The sequence below is a fragment of the Pteropus medius genome, unplaced genomic scaffold, assembly GCF_902729225.1.
Source record: "Pteropus medius unplaced genomic scaffold, Ma_sr-lr_union100, whole genome shotgun sequence".
NCBI lineage: Eukaryota > Metazoa > Chordata > Mammalia > Chiroptera > Pteropodidae > Pteropus > Pteropus medius.
In genome coordinates, this window is record NW_024351729.1 from 19356957 (window position 1) to 19379296 (window position 22340).

General features: G+C 32.2%; 1 protein-coding gene across 1 annotated transcript in view; it reads left to right on the forward strand.

The window, feature by feature from the left end:
* The first annotated feature begins 820 nt into the window (after positions 1–820).
* The window catches only part of VWC2L (von Willebrand factor C domain containing 2 like), a 139365-nt gene continuing 117845 nt past the window's right edge, over positions 821–22340 (forward strand). The window contains exons 1-2 of the mRNA XM_039844709.1: positions 821–1331; positions 3656–4125. Of these exons, the coding sequence (XP_039700643.1) occupies positions 3736–4125 (390 nt within the window). The 5' untranslated portion in view covers positions 821–1331; positions 3656–3735. The remainder of the gene's footprint in view (positions 1332–3655; positions 4126–22340) is intronic.

A 22340-nucleotide genomic window follows, 5' to 3' on the forward strand; every position in this document is an offset into this window, starting at 1 on the left:
ATTTTAGTGTTCATACTGGTACCAATAAAAATAAAAACTTTCTGCTCATTTATTTGTGTCTGGATTTTTTTCTTTCTCATTTTGATAAGATTTTAGAGACAGAGCATCTTTGCTAGGAGTTTGGAGAAACAGCTTTACAATGACGCCTAATGACAGACTAGATGAATTACAGGAGATTGATTTTGAATGTTAGAGAACAAACTGCAATAGAATCAGGCTACTTTTTTAAAAAATCAAATTCATGCTGCAGGAAGACCTGAAGTTTAACCATGTAACCCAAGGAAATTGTGTCTTCAACCAAAGCATCAAGTAGAATCGGGAGCGTACATCTTCACAGATTCTTTGACAGTAATTGTGCTTTATCTATTAATAATAATCAGAGACTGCAGATGGCTTAAATCTAAATGCAAGGCTCTTCCACAACTTTCATCTCCATAGCCCATCCAATAATGCATTAAATATAATTACAATGTTTTGGGTTTTTATTTTTTTTACTTTTGATTGTAATTTTAATGCAAATAAGTATCTCGCACGTAAAAAGCCTTTCCCCCTCCTAACGTATGCAGCAGGGGTATAAAGTGCGATTGCTTAGAGAACACTAGCCTAGTCTAAAGAAGCAGCTCGGGATTTCGACCGAGATGGGCTCAGAAGCCAGTTGGCGCTGTCCGTGGTGCTGAGGAATTCCCGGCTGCCGGCAGAATGAGCTCCAAATCAGCAGTCCGCAAACTGCTTTCAGTGCTGCAGAAACCCAGCTAAAGTTGCTCCTTTCCTTCGCGTCTACAGTTAGTATTTTCTGGTGTGTAAGAGGGGATTCAACCAACATATTGTGGATGATGCTGATATTATTGCCAGCGGAGTGGGCTTTAAGCTACAGCATGCTGTTGCTGTTTGTGATCCACAGAGCCTAGCCAAATCACCTCTACTGCCGTAGCAAACACTGTGTAATTGAACTCATGTGTGGAGGAGGTGTAATCAGCCGGGAAATTTCATAGAAGGATCTGGGAAAATGCTAAAAATAAGTTCAACATGATTCTGCTACTGGGGTCTGGATTTCTACAGGACCAGCTTTCCTTCTTGCTTTGAATTCTGAAGACAGGTCCAAAGCATATTTCTTATGTGTGTCTGCTGTATTTCTCTCTGGAAGGGCGGGAGACTGCTTCTTGACTGTGGTTTGAAATGGGAGGTAGAGAGAATGGATTGCCTTTAATACAAGCCTGAAAATGTATTCTTTGGATAATTAAAGAGGAACTGCTTTCTTAAAACATACCTGATATTTTAGTTCATATTGGTCTATGACCCCCATCACCACCATTTACCTCCAGAGTGATTAGGTAAGTGTATCTTATGACATGAGTTATGTTTGTTTTTACAAAAAAAAATAATAAATGCAGTCATTTTAAATAATATGTAGCAATATGGGGAGGGGGGGAAAGTTTAGCTGAGAAGTGATCTTCCGTTTTGCCATGTTTACTTACTTACCAAAAATCTTTGGATAAACATTTTATTGAATTTCTCTAACATTTCTTTTCTTAAATAAATAGTATCTTAAACTGAACTAGAGCAGCTCAATTATAAAGAGAAAAAATTTTTTCAAATAGCCTGAGAACTTTGTTATTTTAAAAAGAAAACGTTTTCTCCATGCAGATTTTAAAATGTATTTCATAATAAAAGCATGTTTAATGTTTATATAAAGTGAATATTACACCCCTTTTTTACCTTTAACCATAACCTGAGACATTAATGCCTACCTGTAGCTTGCAAAGAGATCATTTCTGTCTATGTCTTTTTGAAGCAGAATGATATGGGTATTTTATACAGCTTATCTTGCATGTATTGACATATACTACTGGACTACTATAAGGAATCACAATAGCTCCTTTTTCTTCCAAAATAAACTTTCTACATATCTGAGAGCTGTATAAAATGCATGCCTTAATTAGTAAAATATATGTATGCTTTTTCCGAAGCTTCTGTTATGTTTGTGGCCTCTGTAGTAATTTCAGAGGGAAAAAAAGTGCTTTGTCAAAGGGAGCTTCCAGCTACTCAAGTAGAATTATAGGCTTGCATTTGTTTTGTTCTGTCATGACTCATTATTTTTGACATATTTTAAAAGAAATTCATCTCCTTTATTATTACATTACCAACAGGAATTCTAATATCAGAGAGCAGTTTCTCTTGGAGGGAGGATATGGATATACTACCTTCCATTTTACTATTACTAGAATTTGCATATCTAACTTAAAATGCAAATATTATAGTTTATGAAGTTTCCTAATGCCATCTTTACCTTATTTTAAATTATCATTAATATGTTAGACTGAAAAGAGATGGTTTATCATTGCTCTTATTATAATCTGAAAATAAACCAATATTTATAAATAAACTATTTATAAATGATCTGCTTATGTCCTATTTACAGTCTTAGTGATATTGGCATAAAGCCAAAAGCATTTAAATAGAAAAATAAACTATTCGACAACATTTTTTCTTAGCTATTATTCCCTAAAGTCACAGTTTGTCCAGAGTTTCTGTATGATATTCACTCTAAACATTTAAATTAGTCTACTGGCAACACTCCACACAAGCACTAATATTAAGTTTACAAGGGTCAATGCCACCAAACTAATAAGGCATATTTTCTGTGATGATAATACCTCATTTCTATTTTAGGAAACTTCAATAAATAGTTTTACACTGGCATTTTTGTACACCATGCAAATATCTTTGGCATGTCAAAAGAGAGTGATGTGTTAAAGACTATGTGAATAGTATTTATTATATATTGAAGTAGTTAATTCAAATAGTATTACATGAATACTAGATTCAAGTTGCCATAAAAAAAAAATCACAGATACATCTTTCCTGCCCACTAGGAGCTTACTTTTCCTGTCCACTAGGAGCTTACTTCCTGAGTAAAATAAAAGTGTGGACAATAGTAAAAATAAATTTATTTTTAACAAATTCTTTTTAATACAGGGAGTTCTCTTGTAGTCTTTATTATTTTAAATTTTATTTTGTTCACTATGGAATAGTTGTGCTACTTTTCCTCTTAGCTATGTTTTAAAAATCCAGATTTATATTGACTGGAAAAAGTTGCCTATATTGAGACCATTTTTGTTTTCCAGTTATGGGCATAATGAAGTAGAAAGGCCTTTGTACTATCTCCATCCCAATTATAATTTATATTAAAATGTCAGTTTCTTCCTTTTTAGAAGTAGAATTTTTCTCACTCATCTCTCAAATTTTCATACAGTTAATTGTAACATATATACATTCTATCACTGACCAGTACAATTTAAAAAATAGTAGATAATGTGAATGCAATTATTTTTTAGTTACTTGTATGTAACTAATTGTAAAATAACCTTTCAAGGCTCAGCAAAATCAATTTTTACAATTTAGACCAGACCTTTAAATTCATAAGGTAAATTCAAGCTGAAGATTTCTAGGCGGAATAACTCCATAAAACACATATTTTAATGTATATATTGGCAAGGATCAAGTCTCCAAACTTTATAATAAAGTGTAGATAGTGCATGAACTTAGTCTATTTGAAGTTTATCTTCTGAAGAGATCCCAAATGAACACGTTTAGAGTGTAGGCTTAAATGAATCTATATTCTCTCAAATTACTATTTTTAAATATTTATTTTCAGCCTACCCCTCTTTTATTCCCATGGAAGGAGTTGAATATATTTAATATTAGGAGCACATCCAGAAGCCTTTGCGGAGGGGGATGGCTCTTCATATTCATGAAGTTTGCATACTTCTGTTGGTCATCCCTGGATTGGTCACCCCTGCTGCCATCAGTCATGAAGACTATCCTGCTGATGAAGGTGACCAGACCTCTAGTAATGACAATCTGATCTTTGATGACTATCGAGGCAAAGGATGTGTGGATGACAGCGGCTTTGTTTACAAGTTGGGAGAACGATTTTTCCCCGGGCATTCCAACTGTCCATGTGTCTGTGCTTTGGATGGACCTGTTTGTGACCAGCCAGAATGCCCTAAAATTCACCCAAAATGTACTAAAGTGGAACACAATGGATGCTGTCCTGAGTGCAAAGAAGTGAAAAACTTTTGTGAATATCATGGGAAAATTTACAAAATCTTGGAGGAATTTAAGGTATGAGTTACTATCCATTTTTATTGAATAATAATTTTTCTTACCATTTGCTTAGTAGAATACTACATTAAAATCAAAGTTGAAAAAACATTTTTAAATTTTACTTTAATTTACAACAATATGATTCCAGTTTGCATAAATACCATTGTAGTCAACAAATAGCCAATTGGTTTGGATATTTGATCAATATCCGAGGGTTTCATGATAACCTTTTTCTTTAGTAGTATTTGGGACATGCTTAACATTTCTTTACCCTTAAATAATTCTTCTATGTTATTAAAATATATATACATTTTCTGAAAGAAACAATTTTCTTTAGAGGCCATGTGTCTGTTCAGTTAATGTTTAACTTTTGTAACATATTTTGTGTGGCTTATTAGCCTGTATTTGGAGCCATTTAACTATAGCCTAGAATTATCTGTTCAGTGTGTGGAAATGCAAATGCTATAGAGACACAATTCTGAGCTGTGGTCTTTATATTAAGAATATGCATTGGTCTCTATTCTGTTCTCTTATCATTAGATTTCTTTTCACTTAGAGGACACAGAGAGGATTGAATTTTTATAATAGTTCATTGTAAAAAGTAGTAAAAAAAAAAAGACTAATTTTTCAGTCTCCATGGTATTTTGGGGGTTTTCTTTTATGCTTGTATCATATTTTCAAGTAACTTGGAGTTCATTTTTATCTCTACTTAGAGTCTCCTTTCTCCAATGGCTAGTTTTAATTAGGGCTTCCTACAAGCCAGATCTGAGCCCTGAGGGTATAAATTAATATATCGAATTACCCTCCTTAAATATAATGGTAGTTTGTGCCTTAGAGTATCTGTCATACTGATGGCTTGATATAAAAGATTTTCATTTTATCTAACCAAGTTCAATGACAAAGTGCTCAGAATCTCATAGGCAAAAGAAATAGCTAGTTTTTAGTGTGACTGTGTATGTTTGAGAGAGAATGTTCAGGTATTAGCACTGACTCAACTCCTCTTTACAAGGGTCAAATCATAGAAGAAGTCAATATGTGGAAAAAAGGTTTTAACTGATCGTGATCAAAGTATTCTGTGTATTGGCTTTTCATTGCATTCAGTCCATTCCAGGTTATGGGTACAAACCAGTTCTAATTTACTCAAGAATGCTCAATCATTTTAACTAAATTCCTAAGGGCATAAGGAGAATTTTCAAGATAATTATCATTTTTAACTATCTTACAGATAAATGTTATTCTGGACTTTTTTTTTTCTTTTATGTATTATAATACAGTGTTGAGCAATATTGAGAAGAGACTTGAATGTCTAGTAAAATTCCCATTATTGAGATCAAATAATAGTTTAGAGGATAGTACATTTAGTAATGGCTTATGGTCTCTAAAATATAAGATACATTTTAACATTAGCTAATTTTACTTTTAGAGTAATGAAAGGAGTAAAGGCAAGTGTTAACACATGAATCTAGACATGGTTCTAGAATTGTCACTCTTCTCTCATATGCATATTTACCTAGTGCAGAATGCAAAAAGTCAATGTAGAATAGCCTAGCACAAGCAAAAAAGTATATCCGATTTAAATAATTTCTTAGATTTATATAATTCAATAATCACTATTGAATAAAGAATAAAACATATTAATGGATTATTTGAACTTAGTCAACTTACCACTAAAAATGCTATGTAGTTTTTGCCCTATTTGTTAGATTTTATTTTATTATAAAAGTAATAACTGTTTGCCATGTCAAAACAATAAAGATATGAACATAAAGTTAATTCCTTCACTCTAATTATATGTCTCTACCTAAGTAGCCGTTATATAATCCACTGATATGACCAACTTTTCCACCTGACTCTATGAGATTTTTAATGTGATTTTTAAAAAATGCTCCTTTTTCACAACAATTTAGAGTTATAAGAGCTTTGGAGATTATCTAGGGAAAATTCTTAAGAAAGGAACTGAGATCAAGAAAGTTTGTTGTCAAAAATTGTCAAGTTATTTAACCTATTTCTAAACACTGTCATTCTAAATAAAGTCTACATAAACTTTCAAAGCTCTTTGGTTCAAGAGCCAGATAGACCTGGATTCAAACCCCAAATTCATCCCTTGGATATAAGACTTTGGAAAGAATTCTTAAATTTTTTGAGCCAGAGAGGTATTGGCTATAAAATAACAATTATAATAATTACGTCTCTTGGGAGGAGATATTAGAAAGATTTAATGAGATAATTTATGCAAAATTAGCAACCTTGTGATGAGTATATTACACAGTATATATTGAATAAATTGTTGTTTACCTTCTAAACTCTAATGTCCAGGAATTTATTCTAAATTCTTAATTCCTCTATCTCTTCACCTACATTTTATAATGAAATCCTAACTTTCTAAGTCATTCAATTGAAAGAATACCAATACCTTTTTTAAATGTTCTACTTATCTATGTGAATTATATACACCTAAGTAAACATCAGCTATAATCTGTCATTTTGATTCTCTTTCAATTAAATTTGCAAGAGAAAAGTAATTTTTTAAGATGTATGGGACTTTTACATGATAACCTTGGCATGTTATTAAGGAAGTTCTACTATAAGACATATTTACATATAATATATTTATCCAACTAGCTTTTATTGAACTGCTTAGTATACATGATACTATAGATATACTGATATTGGAAAGTAAGATATTCAAAAGGCAAAATCTCCACTCACAAGAAAAGTGTAGACTACGTAGAGAGAGAGAAAGAGGGCAGTCTAAAGTAAGGCATGTGATTGTGAAGCTCAATACCAAGAGGCTGTGGCATCAGAAGCTTATCAACATGGTATGAGGTTTTGGTCGCCAAAATTTATTTTTCTTCAGGATGGTCAAAGTTGAGCCTATTCTTAAAGAAGTAATTAAAATCGATCTGGGGAGATTAAAATTCCACAGGGAAAACTGCTCAAGTGAAATCAGAGCATGGGATGAATAAAATCTACAAAGAGAGAAAGGAGATGAGAATAACAAGAAGCTGGATCTTACTAAAATGCTCTTGTAATGAAAGAGGTAAATTTGTATACGTATTTGAGACAGTGGAGAAAGGAACTTGAATACTATGCCAAAATATTTAGATTCAGTCTAAAGAGTAAAGGAATAAAGTCCAAGAAATAAAATACAAGTCGTTGTACATAGAGATGACCTAGTTAAATATGGTTTTTAAACAAGATTACCTTGTAGCCAAGTATAGTATTAAATAAGAGATGAAGAGAAATTGGTGGCTGAGGTGGTGGAACTGTTGCAATAAACAAAGAATGAGATGACCAGTATGCATAAAGGCAAACCATTCAGGACAGTATTTAGGATAAAAATCTTAATTCCCTAGTATAGTCTAGATTCTACTCATTGAACTCTCCATGTATCTCTAACTTTCAATGAGTTCTCTTCCCTGTGTACTTGTACCTGCTATCCTACACTTTTCTACTACTGCACAGTTATATAAATCCTACTGAACTGCTTTAAAACTTAATTTAATTCTCACCTCAACTGGAAAACCCTCTCTGATTGTCCTACTGCTATATCCTGTGCTGGGTTTCGCTCCTCTCCTATATGTTCTCACAGCATGCCATGCACACCATTAAAACAAGAATAGTAGTCATAGCCAGGCACTGTAAAGACCTTATTGTGTATTAAAATGCATTTAATTTCATAATAATAGTATGAGTATTATAGTTTTATTAGCACTGTTTTACAGATAAGAAAACTGTAGCATCAAAGTGTAGTAGCTTGCCCAACATCATACAGCTCTAAAGTATAAGAATTGGGATTCAAATCCAGATAGGCTGGCTGTAGAATCTAAGTTCTTCACCTCCTCTGCTGCCTTTATCAATAATATAATTTGGCACCACCAAATTTTGTCTCATCCAGTAGACAGCAAACCCTTTGAGCCTAGGGACAGTGTGTTTTCTTTTCTCCTCTGTTCCCAACCATAGCATGACTACATAACAGACAAAATAACAGACATTCAATACATATTTGGTGAGTGACATAATGGGACAGATTATAATTGAACCCATAGAATAAAGAAGTGAGACTTTCTTTGAAATGCCTTCATGCCTTTCTGTTTATGTGTTGATCTCTTTATTTTAATTGGCTAAAGAAGCATTCAAAGTTCTTTTAAAGAGTGCTCTTTGGTCCCCTTAAGGTGACATACATTATTCATGAAGCCCATATTTTCATCCTGCTACTTTCTATTCTATCTCCCTACCACTTCCTAACCAAGGTTCGCCTGGGTTCTGTCTTCATCCCAGTATTATAATGACCACCCATTTTATTTATTTTATTTTAGTTGTGCTGTCTCACTCTATACAGTTGCAAACCATATGTCCCTACTTCGATCTTTTCTGATCACCAAATTCAAATGTAAATTGATCCACATGTGTCACCCTGATAGGAAGAATAAAGTTGTTTATAAAAGTTGGGTTTTTTTTTTTCAACATGACTGATGCAAGTTCTGGAAATGGATTTCTCTTTACTTTTTTTGAAAACTAAGTTTTCCAGTGTTCTAGTAATATTATATTAAGATAAAGGTCACTGTATAGTAGGTTCTCTCATCTTTCTTTTATGTGTGCCCAAGCAAAATGACACTGGACCTACTTTTGAAGAAATAAGGAGTATAAATAATAAATTACAATAGCATTTCCTACTAAAAAGTTGATTGAAAATGTAGGTCCTGTCAGTTTTGACTGTGCTTAACCAACTTATGCTGAGTTTCTCAAAGGGAGAAATAATTTCTTATTTTTTCTCAGTAACTTTATAACTCTCACTCAGGTAGAATTAGCCTTTTTGGATATATTTTATACTTTAAAACTTATACTGATTAGTTTTAGGTCAGACACTGGATGTAATACTACATGCAGCTAAAAGATATAGTCCAGTTTTTGCATAGCCTCTCTTATTTTAAAGCGATTTTTTGCAGTCAACATCGGTCTCTCTAATTCAGGATTTGAATTTGTCCAAGATTTGACTTTCTCTGTAGACACTGACCTTTGTCCTTTTCTCGCTGCAGGCCAAAGACAGTGGATCAGGTTTCTGACTTCTATTTTTTTAAAGATTCGGTGTGATTATTTTTTCATGCCGTACATTTTGTGTATATGTGGTTGCTTTTTTCAAAAATAAACATGTTTTCATGCTGTGATGAGCTGCCTATTTTTGCCTTGAATTTTGGATTTACTATTGAAATCTTGAGGAAAAAAGCAAAGAAGACAAAAATTAATCAATTGGGATATTTTACCAAATCATCACATCCATAAAAATGTTGGTGCCAGTTAAGATTTGAAATCGTCTTGCTCTCAGTGGGTACATTTTTCAGGAAGATAGGTTTTCCAGCTTTCTCATTAAGCTATACCCCATTGTTAATGTTCAATATTATAACATTAAATCTATAAAAGTAAGCAGAAATGATTTTCGAATTTAGGTTTGGAAAATTTAATGTCTTTTTTTTTAACATGGGAAAAAGAATGGAAGGCAACATATTCTAGGAGCCGAAGATCACATATCTAAAAAGAAAAAAAAAAGGCAGGAAAAATCGGAGGCTGTTAAGAAATCTCAATTAAAGGGAATAATGCTTAACACCTTGAAGAAATAGACTTCACTGTACCCCACCCACCCACCATTGCACTAGTTTCTATGAAAGGCACAGAAACCAAGACAAGTTCACACTAGGCAGAGATGTACAGAGTACATCTTTCCAGAGGTGTGAAGGTTGCATTTATTTTAAAAACAAAGAAATGGGTGTATTTTGAGTATACGAGTGGGATTTTTAAATATTTTTTTTCTAAGAAGTGGTTTACAAGTTCTCGACAAATGGTGAATGGAGTCGCCAGGGCATTTGTATCTTGCCACCTATAGAAAGTCCTAGAAAACACAGTTGTTGACTCTGCAAAATACAGTTTCTGTTTTGCAGAACATATTGTGGTTTTTAATATTAAAATGGCCTTTGAGCAAATTAAGAAATGGCTTCTAAATTTTATGAATGATAGCTGTTGCTTACCTGAGGCTCCGCCCCAGCAGGCAGAACAGTCTCAAAGAGAGTAGTCTCAATGGGGAATTCTCATTTTTATTAAGAACTAGGGAATCTCTCCTTAACATGTATAATCTAAGATCAGTTTCAGAGATTAGATGCGAATTTTGTTAAAATTTAAATTTATAAAGTTCCTTGCACTCTTTCTCATTATTTTTATATTGCACTCACTTGGCATTTTTTAATTCTATAAAACTATAGTAAATCTAGAAAATAAATCAGATTTTTACAATAATGTATTTTTTCAAAAATGCCGGTAAAAATTGGGAATGATTTTCTTCATTTAACACTTTTTAAAATAAATAAGAATGAAGGGCTTCCAAGTTAACCCTGGAAGGGGTGAAATAGTCTGTTTCCAGTCAGAAAAAAAGTCTTGCTTTAAATTTTAAGAGAATTAATGGTCAGCTAGCCCTTTGGTTAGCTGTACGTAGAAATAGTTTTTCGTTCTCACCCGCTGATATTTATTGCTGTCCTTCATATTGCAAGATGCTACTGCTAATGGTGATAACTGTGTGATAAGAAGATGACTGCAAAGATTTGTGACTGGGTTTCTGTGCCCTGTGCACATGGGGCAATTGGTATTTGATTTGCAGCCACAGCTGAGATTTGTGGAGCTTGTCACTGTTAGTGACTACCTCAGACGTGAGTTCAGCCATCAGCCATTTACCGAGTCTCCAATGGTGTAAGAAGATGAAATTGAAAAGGAAGTGAGCTGGCAGTCTCCAAACTTTAACTACACTTGTACAAGGTTTTGGATATTTTAGAAATTTGCCTAATTTTCATTGTGGCTTTACTCTCCAAAATATATAATTGATCAATGGTCTGATATTAACAAGCATATTTTTTCTATTTTCTATATATTCATACACCAGGTCTATGTATTTTATATAATTTTGTAGATGACTTTATATAATCTAAATTGAAATTGCACTATATATTCATTGAAGCATGCATGTGTGTGTATGAAATTTGAGGGAGCTAGAATATTCTTACTATGATTTAAGTTTATGTAAATCCTTTGTTTCTACTTCTTATTCTCCATGACCATATTTTTATTTTGTTTTATTTTCCTACAGCTTGATTTATATATCAGGCAGTGTTTTATGAAGGGCAGCACAGGAAAAACTTACGGTTTATTTTTTAGTTGTACTCTGACAAGCTTTCAAGGAAGAACTTGGAACAAAAAACTAAGAGGAGATTTAAAGTGATCATTGGTTTTGCTTATCCAGGTGATCTTTCTCAAACAATAGACATTTTTAATTGGGAACTGACTTATTTTAGAGTCTCTACTTTGTGCGTTTATCATCACTACTGATTAACATCAGTAAGTTCAGTCTAATGCTCCTCCATTATTGATTTCCTTGTCTCTAGCCTGTCATATAGCACATCACAATAAAGCCATCTTACCAAGGATTTAAAGACACCATGAAAAAAGTGAATAAAGTACGAATGTGACAAGAAAAATTCTTTATTTCCTGAAAAACTTTTCAAGTGATATTTTGTGGGTGTATACAATTGTCTAAAGTGGATAAAAGTCCACTGAACACAACTCTTAATTTTTTCCCTATTATGACATGTGACCCTAAACAAAACTCAAATAATTTTAATCTTTCTAGCAATAGGATAGATACTATAATGTCATTGTATATGTTGTGAAGAATAAATAGTACTGGGAATTTGAAAATTATAGTATTGATTTATAACTAAATTCTAACTGCTTAAAATTTTTTTTGAATTAAATGTTACTTGGATGGGATTTCGAAATCATTTTGCTTTAATACTGACCTTTGACTACCAGTGTTACTTCTTGTCATGGGATTAGGTTTCTAATATATGAGTTTATAAAATTTTTCTGTTTATAAAACAAGCATTATGGTCTGTTTTTCATTGTCTAGTTCCTCACTACTTTTAAGAATTGTACATAGAAATTTGAACTTTATTTGTCTAATTCCCTTATTTTACAGATGATAAAACAAGGCCAACAGAAACTTGGTGAAAGTACCACGACATAGCTCATTATTTGCAAAGGCAACATTAATATTAACACTGCTTTCCTGGAGTATTTTTTCTGCATTTATTACCTTCAGGTATAACAGGAAAAGCCTCTCATTTGCATCTTTTTTTTTCCAATAAATATGTTGGATACAAAGATTTATTTCAGCCAATTGTCTATAGAAATGCGATATCAGGACCTATCACCATGACAACCTAGAGTTACAAGTACACAAAAACAATAAAATATTGGCATATCTAAAATGAGTCTGACACAGATAGGCTCCTTTTGCAAATTGTACTCTAAGTTTGCAAAAGGCTCTGATAAAAAGGGGATCCTTTGTCTAAAATGAAATATCCTGTAATTAAACCAAACAATATAGGCCAAAATAAGATAAAAGTATATTAGATTAAACGTTACCTATTTATTTTCACAGAGACTACTAGGAAATAACAAAAGAACTAAATTAGCTGTTCTTGCCATACATTTGATGATTTTAGGAACTGAGTACTGTGTTCTTGATTTTTTCACTCTGCAAACTCCCACCTTTTACTACATGGCAGGAATAGAGTGTGCAGAATGGATGCGTATGCAAAATCTCTAGTTAAGTGGCGAAGTACAAAGGTGTATCCTTAAATTAGCATATGATCATATCTAAAGCAGGAATGTTGCAAAACCAAACATTTCTCAAACTGTTGCTCTTCAATTCCAGCTAAATTGATTTAAATTTATAATTTTCTAAAGTTTCCTAGATTATTCTAATGATCAGCTGAATTTGCTGCCATAATGTAACCTTTTCTAGACTGTCTTCTAGAAAACGAAGCACCCCATAAGATTCTTAGTAAAAATTTTGATTTTTTTTTTATGGTCAAGAAAATTTGAGAAATGATGACTTTGTAAACATCTTATGGAAATATGCAGTGCACATTAGTATACTGACAGTGCTTAAGCATTTTTAAAGGTTTATTTGAGAGTCAGTATGTACAATTCAACAGTTAAGACCTCAACAGTGATTGAAAACTGGATTTTAGAGTGGGCTCTACCGCTTATTAGCCAAGTGACTTAGGCACACATTACTTTACCTCTGCATTTCTTAGTGTACACATCTCTAAAACAGAAATAATGATAAAAAGCTGGCATACAAGAGGGATTCATAAAAACTGACATTTTTACTATTATTACCAAATTGAATTTAATTCAGTATTTCACAAATTTATATAACACTTTTTTCCCTCAGAATATCTATTAACATTTTGAAGTTAATAATAGTTCAATGAAATACAGTTTAAGAAATATTTTGCTAACGATTCAAGATAATCTTTTATTTTTTGACTATTATGGGCCATTAATGATAAAAAAAAATCTATGTCTCAGCTTATCTTCTAATATCTGATTTCTTTTTAAAGTTCCCCAAATTGTAATTAATGTGATTATTTATGGTAGTTTATTAACTTTTGTTCCATAAAACAAATTAATTGGAAAGTGACAATCAAAATAATAATGATGATGATGCCAGTTACATAAAACCAAAAATCTAAGACAGGAGTTGGCACAATATAATCCATTAGCCAAATTCAGCTCACCACCCCTTTGGGTAAGAAGAGATTTATTGGAAAACAGTGCTGCTTATTCATTTATGAATTGTCTGCGGTGTCTTTTAGGCTACAAATGTAGAGTCGATTAGTTACTCCAGAGACTGTTTGACCTGCATGAGTCAAAAATATTTACTATCTGGCCATCTGCAAAAAAAGTTTGCCAACTTCTGCTCTAGGATTAAATTTTTCTTCTCTTTTAACTTCCCTCAAATTGCACTGTCATTAAATCTTTCTGACCTGCATTCTCGAAGGTTACAAATTCTTAGTGTGCTGATAAGTATAGGACCTACTTCACTTGTGGGTGGTCTCAGGGATCTCTTTTCACTCATGTAAATTTTAAAAGGCATGTAGAGTTGCCTTTTAAATGTTTACGTACTTGACAATAGACATGTTAAGTCATATCTTTTTGCACACTTGACTCAAAGGAGTACAGCTTTGCTCTTTGCATGAATATATAATAATTTGATAACTTTCCCTTTATTGGGAATTAGATGAAATAAATAGGTGAAAATGATTAACTTACCATTATTTTGATATCCCCTTTTTGATGGTGTGGCAAGTCAAGTAGGTATTTTTAATTTAATGTAATATACTTCCTATTATATTAAGTGAAAATATGTATACCATGTTTCTAGTCTATGAAAAGGAATAGTACAAATACCACTAGTAACAGATGACCTGTGATGACTGCTCTAGGAACTAATATGAAGAGAGGAGGAATTCAGTCTCAACAACTGAAGGAAGAAGATACCTTAAGAGTAGGAATTTCAGTACAATGAAAGTATTGTAGACAAAATTGGAAAATTTGCAGTTAAATGTAAAACATGTACAGAGAAACATGAATTAACCCAAGTGGCCAGAGCATAGGGTATAGAGGACACAAAAACTGAGAGATAAGAGAAGGGAGAGTGGGACCAGCTCAAAACATGAAGGCCAGGCTAGGAAGCTTGGATCAAAGCCCGGACTGGATCAGGGAAGTGACACAACCAGATCTGTGCCTCAGACAGAACAAATAATCACTGACAATTTCATGGAATACTTTGAACCAGTGTTCTCTCATTGAATTATTTAGTTCTAAGACATTTTCTCATTTTGTAAATGAGAAGGAAGGGTTTCTGATTCTAACTCTAATGTTCTCTTCATTACACCTGACCAGGTTCCATAGTTCACTACAGATATTATGCAGGATATCTATAGAAATGGATTATTTTTCATTTGAGTGTATACATGTCCTATATTCTCAAATACGTGGTCAATTATAACTTAAATATTTTACATTAAGTCTCATATCTTTCTGCAAGAAATGTAGTACATTGCTAACATGAGAAAAATTCTTTTCCTGCTCCACATTTTACAAGGCTTAATTTGTTTCATTTTAAAAACTCCCAAGGCCAGAAAAAAATATGCATCTGAAGAGGCACATTTTCAATCATTAAAACAAACAAACAAAAACTGTGTCTGAATGCAGCGAGAATTGGCTAAGAATATTTTTGCAAATTTAGGTTGTTTTTTTAAATCTACATAAATACAAAATTAAAAAAAAAAAAACCTCTGACCTCAGGCCTTTTTGAATTTATGGGACTTTGGTATGGATCGAAGGTTTGTGACTCCCATGTATTCATGTGTTGAAGCCCTAACCTGCAACTAATTTGTATTTGGAGGTAGAGTCTTTAAGAGGTGATTCCTTTTGGAAGAGGTCAGGAAGGTAGGGCTCCTGTGATGTGATTAGTGTCCTTATAAAAAGAGAAGAAGTGACCAGAGTTAGCACTCTCTCTGCTATGTGAGGACATAGCAAGAGGGCATCCTTCTGTAAGCCAAAAAGTTGGCTCTCACCAGCACCAGAATGTGCGGACACCTTAATCTTTAACTTTCCAGCCTCTAGAACTGTGAGAAATAAATATCTGTTGTTTAACCACCCCCCCAATCATGACCCTTGATCATTTTTGCAATCTTAAAATACTATAGTCAATTGTAAAAACTTACAGTAGCTATCAAATTAAGTCATTTTTCTTTCTAGTGGGAGAACAGCCACAACTCTCTCAAACTTATTTTCACTGCATTTTAGTTTTATTTCTCTTCCTAAATATGACAGGGAAAAAATTAAAATTATTCAGTCTAACTTTAATTTGTCCCCAACATTAAAAATACATTCCTGCTAAAATAGCAAACCTTTGGCTGCTGAGATTTAGAAAGCTTCATTAGAGAGAGAGAAAAAAAAGGACAATCACAGAGAATTTTCCTTTTGTTAATGAGACTCTAGGATATTCACATTGGAACTAGAAGATACTTAAATCAAGACTCCAAAAGATGTGAGCTCATGTTACCCTGTAAAATAAAATCTGTTTTTGGCAAGAATCTAATTAAAGATTGAAGTTTCGTTTCTGTAAATAAGAATCTAATTTACTATCTAAAAATGTCCAATGTCATTCTCAGTCTAAGCATGATCTGAGTGCAAACATTGCTATATTTTAGAGATGCAATACAGGTTTTTTTTCAAATCTCTAAAAGATGTAGTCTTTAAAAATTCAATATTTCATATTCATAAAGAAAATGATTATGCCATAATTTAATAAAAATAACATGATAAATATAGTACTTCCCTGAGAACTATATTTCCCTGGAAATGTAAAAAGAGAAGTAAAAAAAGAAACACTGGTCAAGTTGAAAGCTATGATGAAAATGATAGTCATTCAACCAATACTACATAGTTTATAAGTTCCTTCACATAGTTTACAAGTTTCTTTTAGTCTCATAAGAATCAAGTGAGAAAATTAGAGCCCTGTGAATGTTATTATCCTCCGTTTTACAAATGAGATAACCCAGGTTTTAAGTAATCTGTCCAAGGTAAAACAACAGTGTTTGAGAGTATACTTGAACTCCAAATGTGCTTATTCCATACAGCCAAATTCCACTGGGTGATAGCACTAACAAATTTCATACATAGTTTCAAAATTGTGATTGTTTCTGCTGTACCTCGCTAAAGTTGAGAGTTTCATCGAGAAATTACTCCAAGATTTTTTAAATTAAAATATACTTTTACATTATTGCCCATATGCCATTTCAATATATTTTTGTGGAATAATGTAAGCTATGAATTAAGCATCAAATAATGAAGTATAAAATTCAATACAAAACTGCCGTTTGGATTTAAAATAAAAAATTAATATATTCTAATATTAGCGGTCATACAGTACTTTATTACATTTTAATTACTCCCTCTTCATAACATGTAAAAGAATGTTACAGCAAATGGAAAATGAAGAAAAGATTTCAACTTTTAGAAAATTTTTCCCAGAGAAATACTGAGACAGGAGCAAAGAGCGATTTCTTAAGTACTCTGATTGGCACTCCCAATATAAATGGATTTGGTTGTACTAGGCCTATAACTCCTATCTCCTAGATATTGAAAAGCCCTTAATTCAGTGTCACATAACTCAGATAAAGCTGAGTTATGGCTATCTCTCTCTTCTGCTATCACCTCCTTATAATATTTCCCACAGAATAGGACTGGTATATTTGTCTCTTACATAATTCTTTCAGGTTGTAGAATTCTAATGGCGATGTATTCTCCCCCACCCACACATGGCTTTGTTTTAATGTTATTATAGACTAGCTTTTTAACTGATATCAACAATCTTTTTCAGTGTCAAGAGAAAATTTTTGAAGTTGTACAGTTACTCATCTCTTCTCTATTGCATAAATAGATGATAAGTGGAGCATCTTTAGCATGGAGAAAGAAATACAGGCTCTACTGACAGTACTCAGTTCATTGTCGAAGACCTCTCTTGTATCAAAGTCAACTATCAATCCAGCTTATCAGTGAAGGACTAAAAGCTGCTTCTTTTCTAGGCTATTTCACAAGTATATGTGTGCTACTTTATCAAAATTTTTATCTCGAATCCTCTAGCCTTTGTCTATTCTCTTGGGTTCTCCTTCCAAGATCTTAGAGGCAGCAAAACATCCTTTCCCCTCCCCCACTTAAATACCAACTGATATTTCCTTGATAAGTATACTTTGCTTAAAAAATGCATCTGTGATTTTCTGTATGCTATTCTTCATATTTCAGAAAAACCGCATTTTATTGTCATGAGACTCCTTGAAAACAATTGAAAAAAATTGATTCAATAGACCATCAGTTTATTAGAATAGGCAGTATATAACTGTAGAGTTGCCTGCCCTTAAAACCTATACCAAAGTATATTTAAATAATTATTTTCAGGAGAAAATATTTTTAGGGAAAAAAATAAACCATTAATATAATGGCACTACGATAATGATGAATTTTCAAGAATGAGTGAACTTTTTTTCTACTTGGTAATTAATAATTTTATATTGGGCATTTCATTAAATGTTTTGCAACATTCCTGAGTTTTACATTAGCTTGGAGTAAATACAAATAAAAAGATTAACTCCAATAATTCTGTATTCCATTACAATAGCACCATCAGTTATTCTTATAAAAAATCATTTTTTAAAAAATGTAAAATATGTTTATAGATATCTAGATTGTCACTATAATTTTTTAGGTGGTCATTGATTGAGGGCAAGCTATATAAGTAGTTTATCTTGGTTTACCATATATATATTATCATCTATATAATATACATTCAACATACTGAATAATTTTAAAAGTTTATATCTTATTTCTGAATTTTAGTTTCTTACCTACCTAATTTATCTTATCTACATAGACAGAGCTATGTACATTCTTTACAATCACTTGACTAAAGTGTTTGTTTTTTTAATAAACATGAAGTGTTTTTTGACAGATACCTAGAAATAATATTCCAGAATATATTATCAAAATATTAACTTCTCAGAAAAACAAACAGAACAGCTACTATTTAACTTTTTACTCAAATGATACCATCATATACATTTGCTGACCAACTGAGGTGGTTATAAAAAATATTTATGCATCTTATTTTTTTATTTACTTCACCAGTATTAAAATTCTTAAAGAAGTTCTAGTTCTATGTTTATAATTTTATGAGACTTACAACCTCAGTGTTTCAAATATACTCTAATCAATAGGGAAGATCACTGAAGAGGTCATCACAGTCTTATTAGACACAGGGCACTAAGAAACATTTTAATCAGTGATGCGGTGGGTCTTCTTTCAGATGATTGTGAATTTTGGTTAAAACCTATTGGATCCATTAGTTGTTAGGTGACACCTGCCACACGCAAATTACTGACTACAGGAGTGGCAGTGGATGCTAAATATTCTTGTACTCTGTAATTTAATGTATATTTTAATGAAGTGAACAGTGAAATTCCTGACAGGCATCAGCATCTTTGAAATAGTGTCTTCCAAATTCCTCATACAGTTTGAAAGTAATGAGATTTGTTTTATAAAGTGATGAAATTTATGCCATAAATTATCTCTAAAAGAAGAATGCTTCTTAAAGCAGTAGCTTTTCTTTAGTAGAGATCAGATTTTAAATTGTTTAATGGGAAATTTTTGGAAAAGCTACCTGAACTACCATCTCTTTGATAATTTCTGCCAATTATCAAAGAAATAGAATACCGTGTGGTATTCAAAGTCTGACATTACTTGGTCAAGAGGAGTCATTGATAGTGTGCTGAAACTTGGCACTTAGAACATGCCTATCCATTTAGGTGTTCATCCCTTTGGCCTTCAAGAATATACTAAGAGAGATTTCCAGAAATCAAGTCTTGTTCCTCAGAATATTCAGAATATGTTGGAATTTGTACTCTAACCCATCCTTTAGGAAGATGGGCATGTTTAAAACCAGGGATTTTTCCTAAAAAATATTTTATAATATACTAAAATAATTTTGTTTAATAAGCAACCATTAAACTTGACACACATTATAAAATGAAACTAGCTTTTTTCAAACTCTAGCAATTAGCAATTCTTCTGCACATATTCTTGTCCTGAATTTAGTTATCGTGGTATTTTCTAATGTAATAAGTCATCTGCTAGATAGTCTAGTCAATGGAGTGTTTGACGAATGACTTATCTTGTGATCCATGTGATAGATATTATAAATTTTAAATTACCTTTAGAGAGTGAGTTTGTGTTCATTGCCATAATATTGAAACTCAAATAGTTATTTCATAACTCATAGTCAGAGATCTTTCCCCTTAAAATGCCCTTGGACACAGATGAAGCTGCCCAATGATATGGCTTAACAAATAAGAAAATATAAATTATGTATAAAAAATTATGCATATGTTAACAAATATTTATTGAATATCTATTATATGCCTAGATGTCTTCTTGGTGTTCATTATATAACAATGAACAACATACTATATAAGAAGCTTATGATCTATGGGGAAGGCAGATAAGAATAAATAAATAGTAACAAATTCATAAGGTAATTTCATGAACTGATTAGAGCTCTGAATGGACAACATCATGGAGAGAGATGATGGAGGGTTAGTCAGGGAAGACCTCCCTAGAGAGAGGGCATTTGAATTGACATCTAAATGATGAGACTTCAGAAAATAAAGTGGGTTTGGCGCTTTTCTTTTTTTGAGTGATTTTTAATGGTCATTTTAACTACTCACAATTACTCTTTATCTAGAGGCTTCTAATCATGTGTGTTTTTCAATGTGTTTCTGACATAATTCTATTGGTTCACAAATCTCTCCACCAAACCAAGTCCCATAAAATTTTACTGCAACCACCTCTGCAATCAGATTATACTTTAAACAAGAGAAATAACCTAAATATTCTTTTAAATATAACCTTGTGCTTGCACTTTTATACTTTTATTTTTTCCAAAAGCCATCACTAAGTATGCAAGTGAATAATAATGATAATGATGATGTTATAATATTCCTTACATATTTTTATGTGCTTCGCAATAACTATGAAGTTGGTAATATTGTTATTCCCATTTTATAGATTAAGAAACTGAGACACAGAAAAGTTAGGTAATTTTCTCAACATTTTCATCTAGTAAGTAAAGCATCTAAGACTAGAACTCAAGTACCATGGCTAAAGATAATTTGCTTTTAATCGTGATACCACAACCACCCAAACAAAGCCAGCTAAATGAAATATTTTTTCTTTTTTCTAATTTAGAGTTTCTCAACTTGTATGAATTTGTTGTATTAAACTTTACCGAATTAAAACAGTAACCTGAACTATGTTCCTTGTCACTTTGAAGTTTGAGTTCATATAGCAAATTTTATAGACTGTAGTCATTTCCTCCTAGGTACTCTATGAACAATGCCAGTAACAGTCACTATGTTGTAAATAATGATGTCTGAGATATTGTTGTATGGACCAAACACTCAGTGTTGTCTCGGGTATAGATAACTAAGTCTCAGTGTATTCAGAATATGAAATTAATGTGCATTTTCTAGAAACATTATGAAAATTCTATGAAACCAGTTGGTAGTAACATGTTCTACTAATCCTATGTTGATTCTTAGCTTCCAAATTCTCACAAAGACATATTTGACAATTTTTCAGGAATTATTGTTATTCCAGTAACTAAATTATTAGTTCTCAGTGTACTTTTTCCACTTAAAAAAATCATGGAACATTCTACTGTTTTTAGGATCCTGGTACTTCTCTTCCCATACTCCAAGAATTCTCAAAAATCACAGACAGGGACATTGGGATTTCAGCTTTAAGGTCTTTAGAAGTTAACCATTTTGAAAACAATATGTATAGTCATATTTCCATTCTAATACCAAGTAAGAAAACTTTAATTCTAGTCACCTAAACCAACATTTAAAAAAAAAGTCCCCTTTTATTTTAACATAGATAGACAATAGATGATAGATATATGATAAATAGATGACAGATGAGATAGATAGATAGATAGATAGATAGATAGATAGATAGATAGATAGATAGATAGATAGATAGATAGATAGATGATAGCAGGCAGGTAGGTACATAGATAGATGATAGATAGACAGAGAGATAGATAGAGATAGAGATAGAGATAGATCAATATAGATATAACAGGAAGCTCCTTTCAAATTTGGGGGCAACTGGCACATTTGGATTTGCAATGCAAATATGTATTCAGTGATAGCAGGGGCTACAGATAAAATGCACAGTTTCTACTTAAACAGGGTCCCACATTAGATATTCAAAACATTAAGCTAGAGATGCACAAATTCATAATATATACTCAGATCACCTAATACATACATTAACACAATCAAATTTGACATTTAACACTAATTTCAATTAAAACTTATGTAAGGTATATATAGTGAATGTTACTTCATTTTTCAAAGCTTTCATAGAAAAAAATGTTCTTTGAGATTTCTTAGACAAAGGTATAAAATTGTCAGATGGTGTCATTTACTCATCTTACAAAATCTCTAGCTAATTAAAGCCATGTACTAGACATAATTTCACATGTTCCTTAAAAAAAAAGAGAACTAGTAAGGATAATTTTTTCCAAGTACTTGCTTCTGTGTCCTCTGTTCCTCTAAGGATAGTTTTATTGTTTAATCTTTGGTTTTATGGGGACATTTTCAGATTTAATCTATAGTTTTCATATTGAAGAGCCTGATAAAAGGAAATCTGTAACCAGTTCAGTGCTTAAGATGTAAAGATTTATTCAAAGCACCAAATCTTTCAGAGTTTTA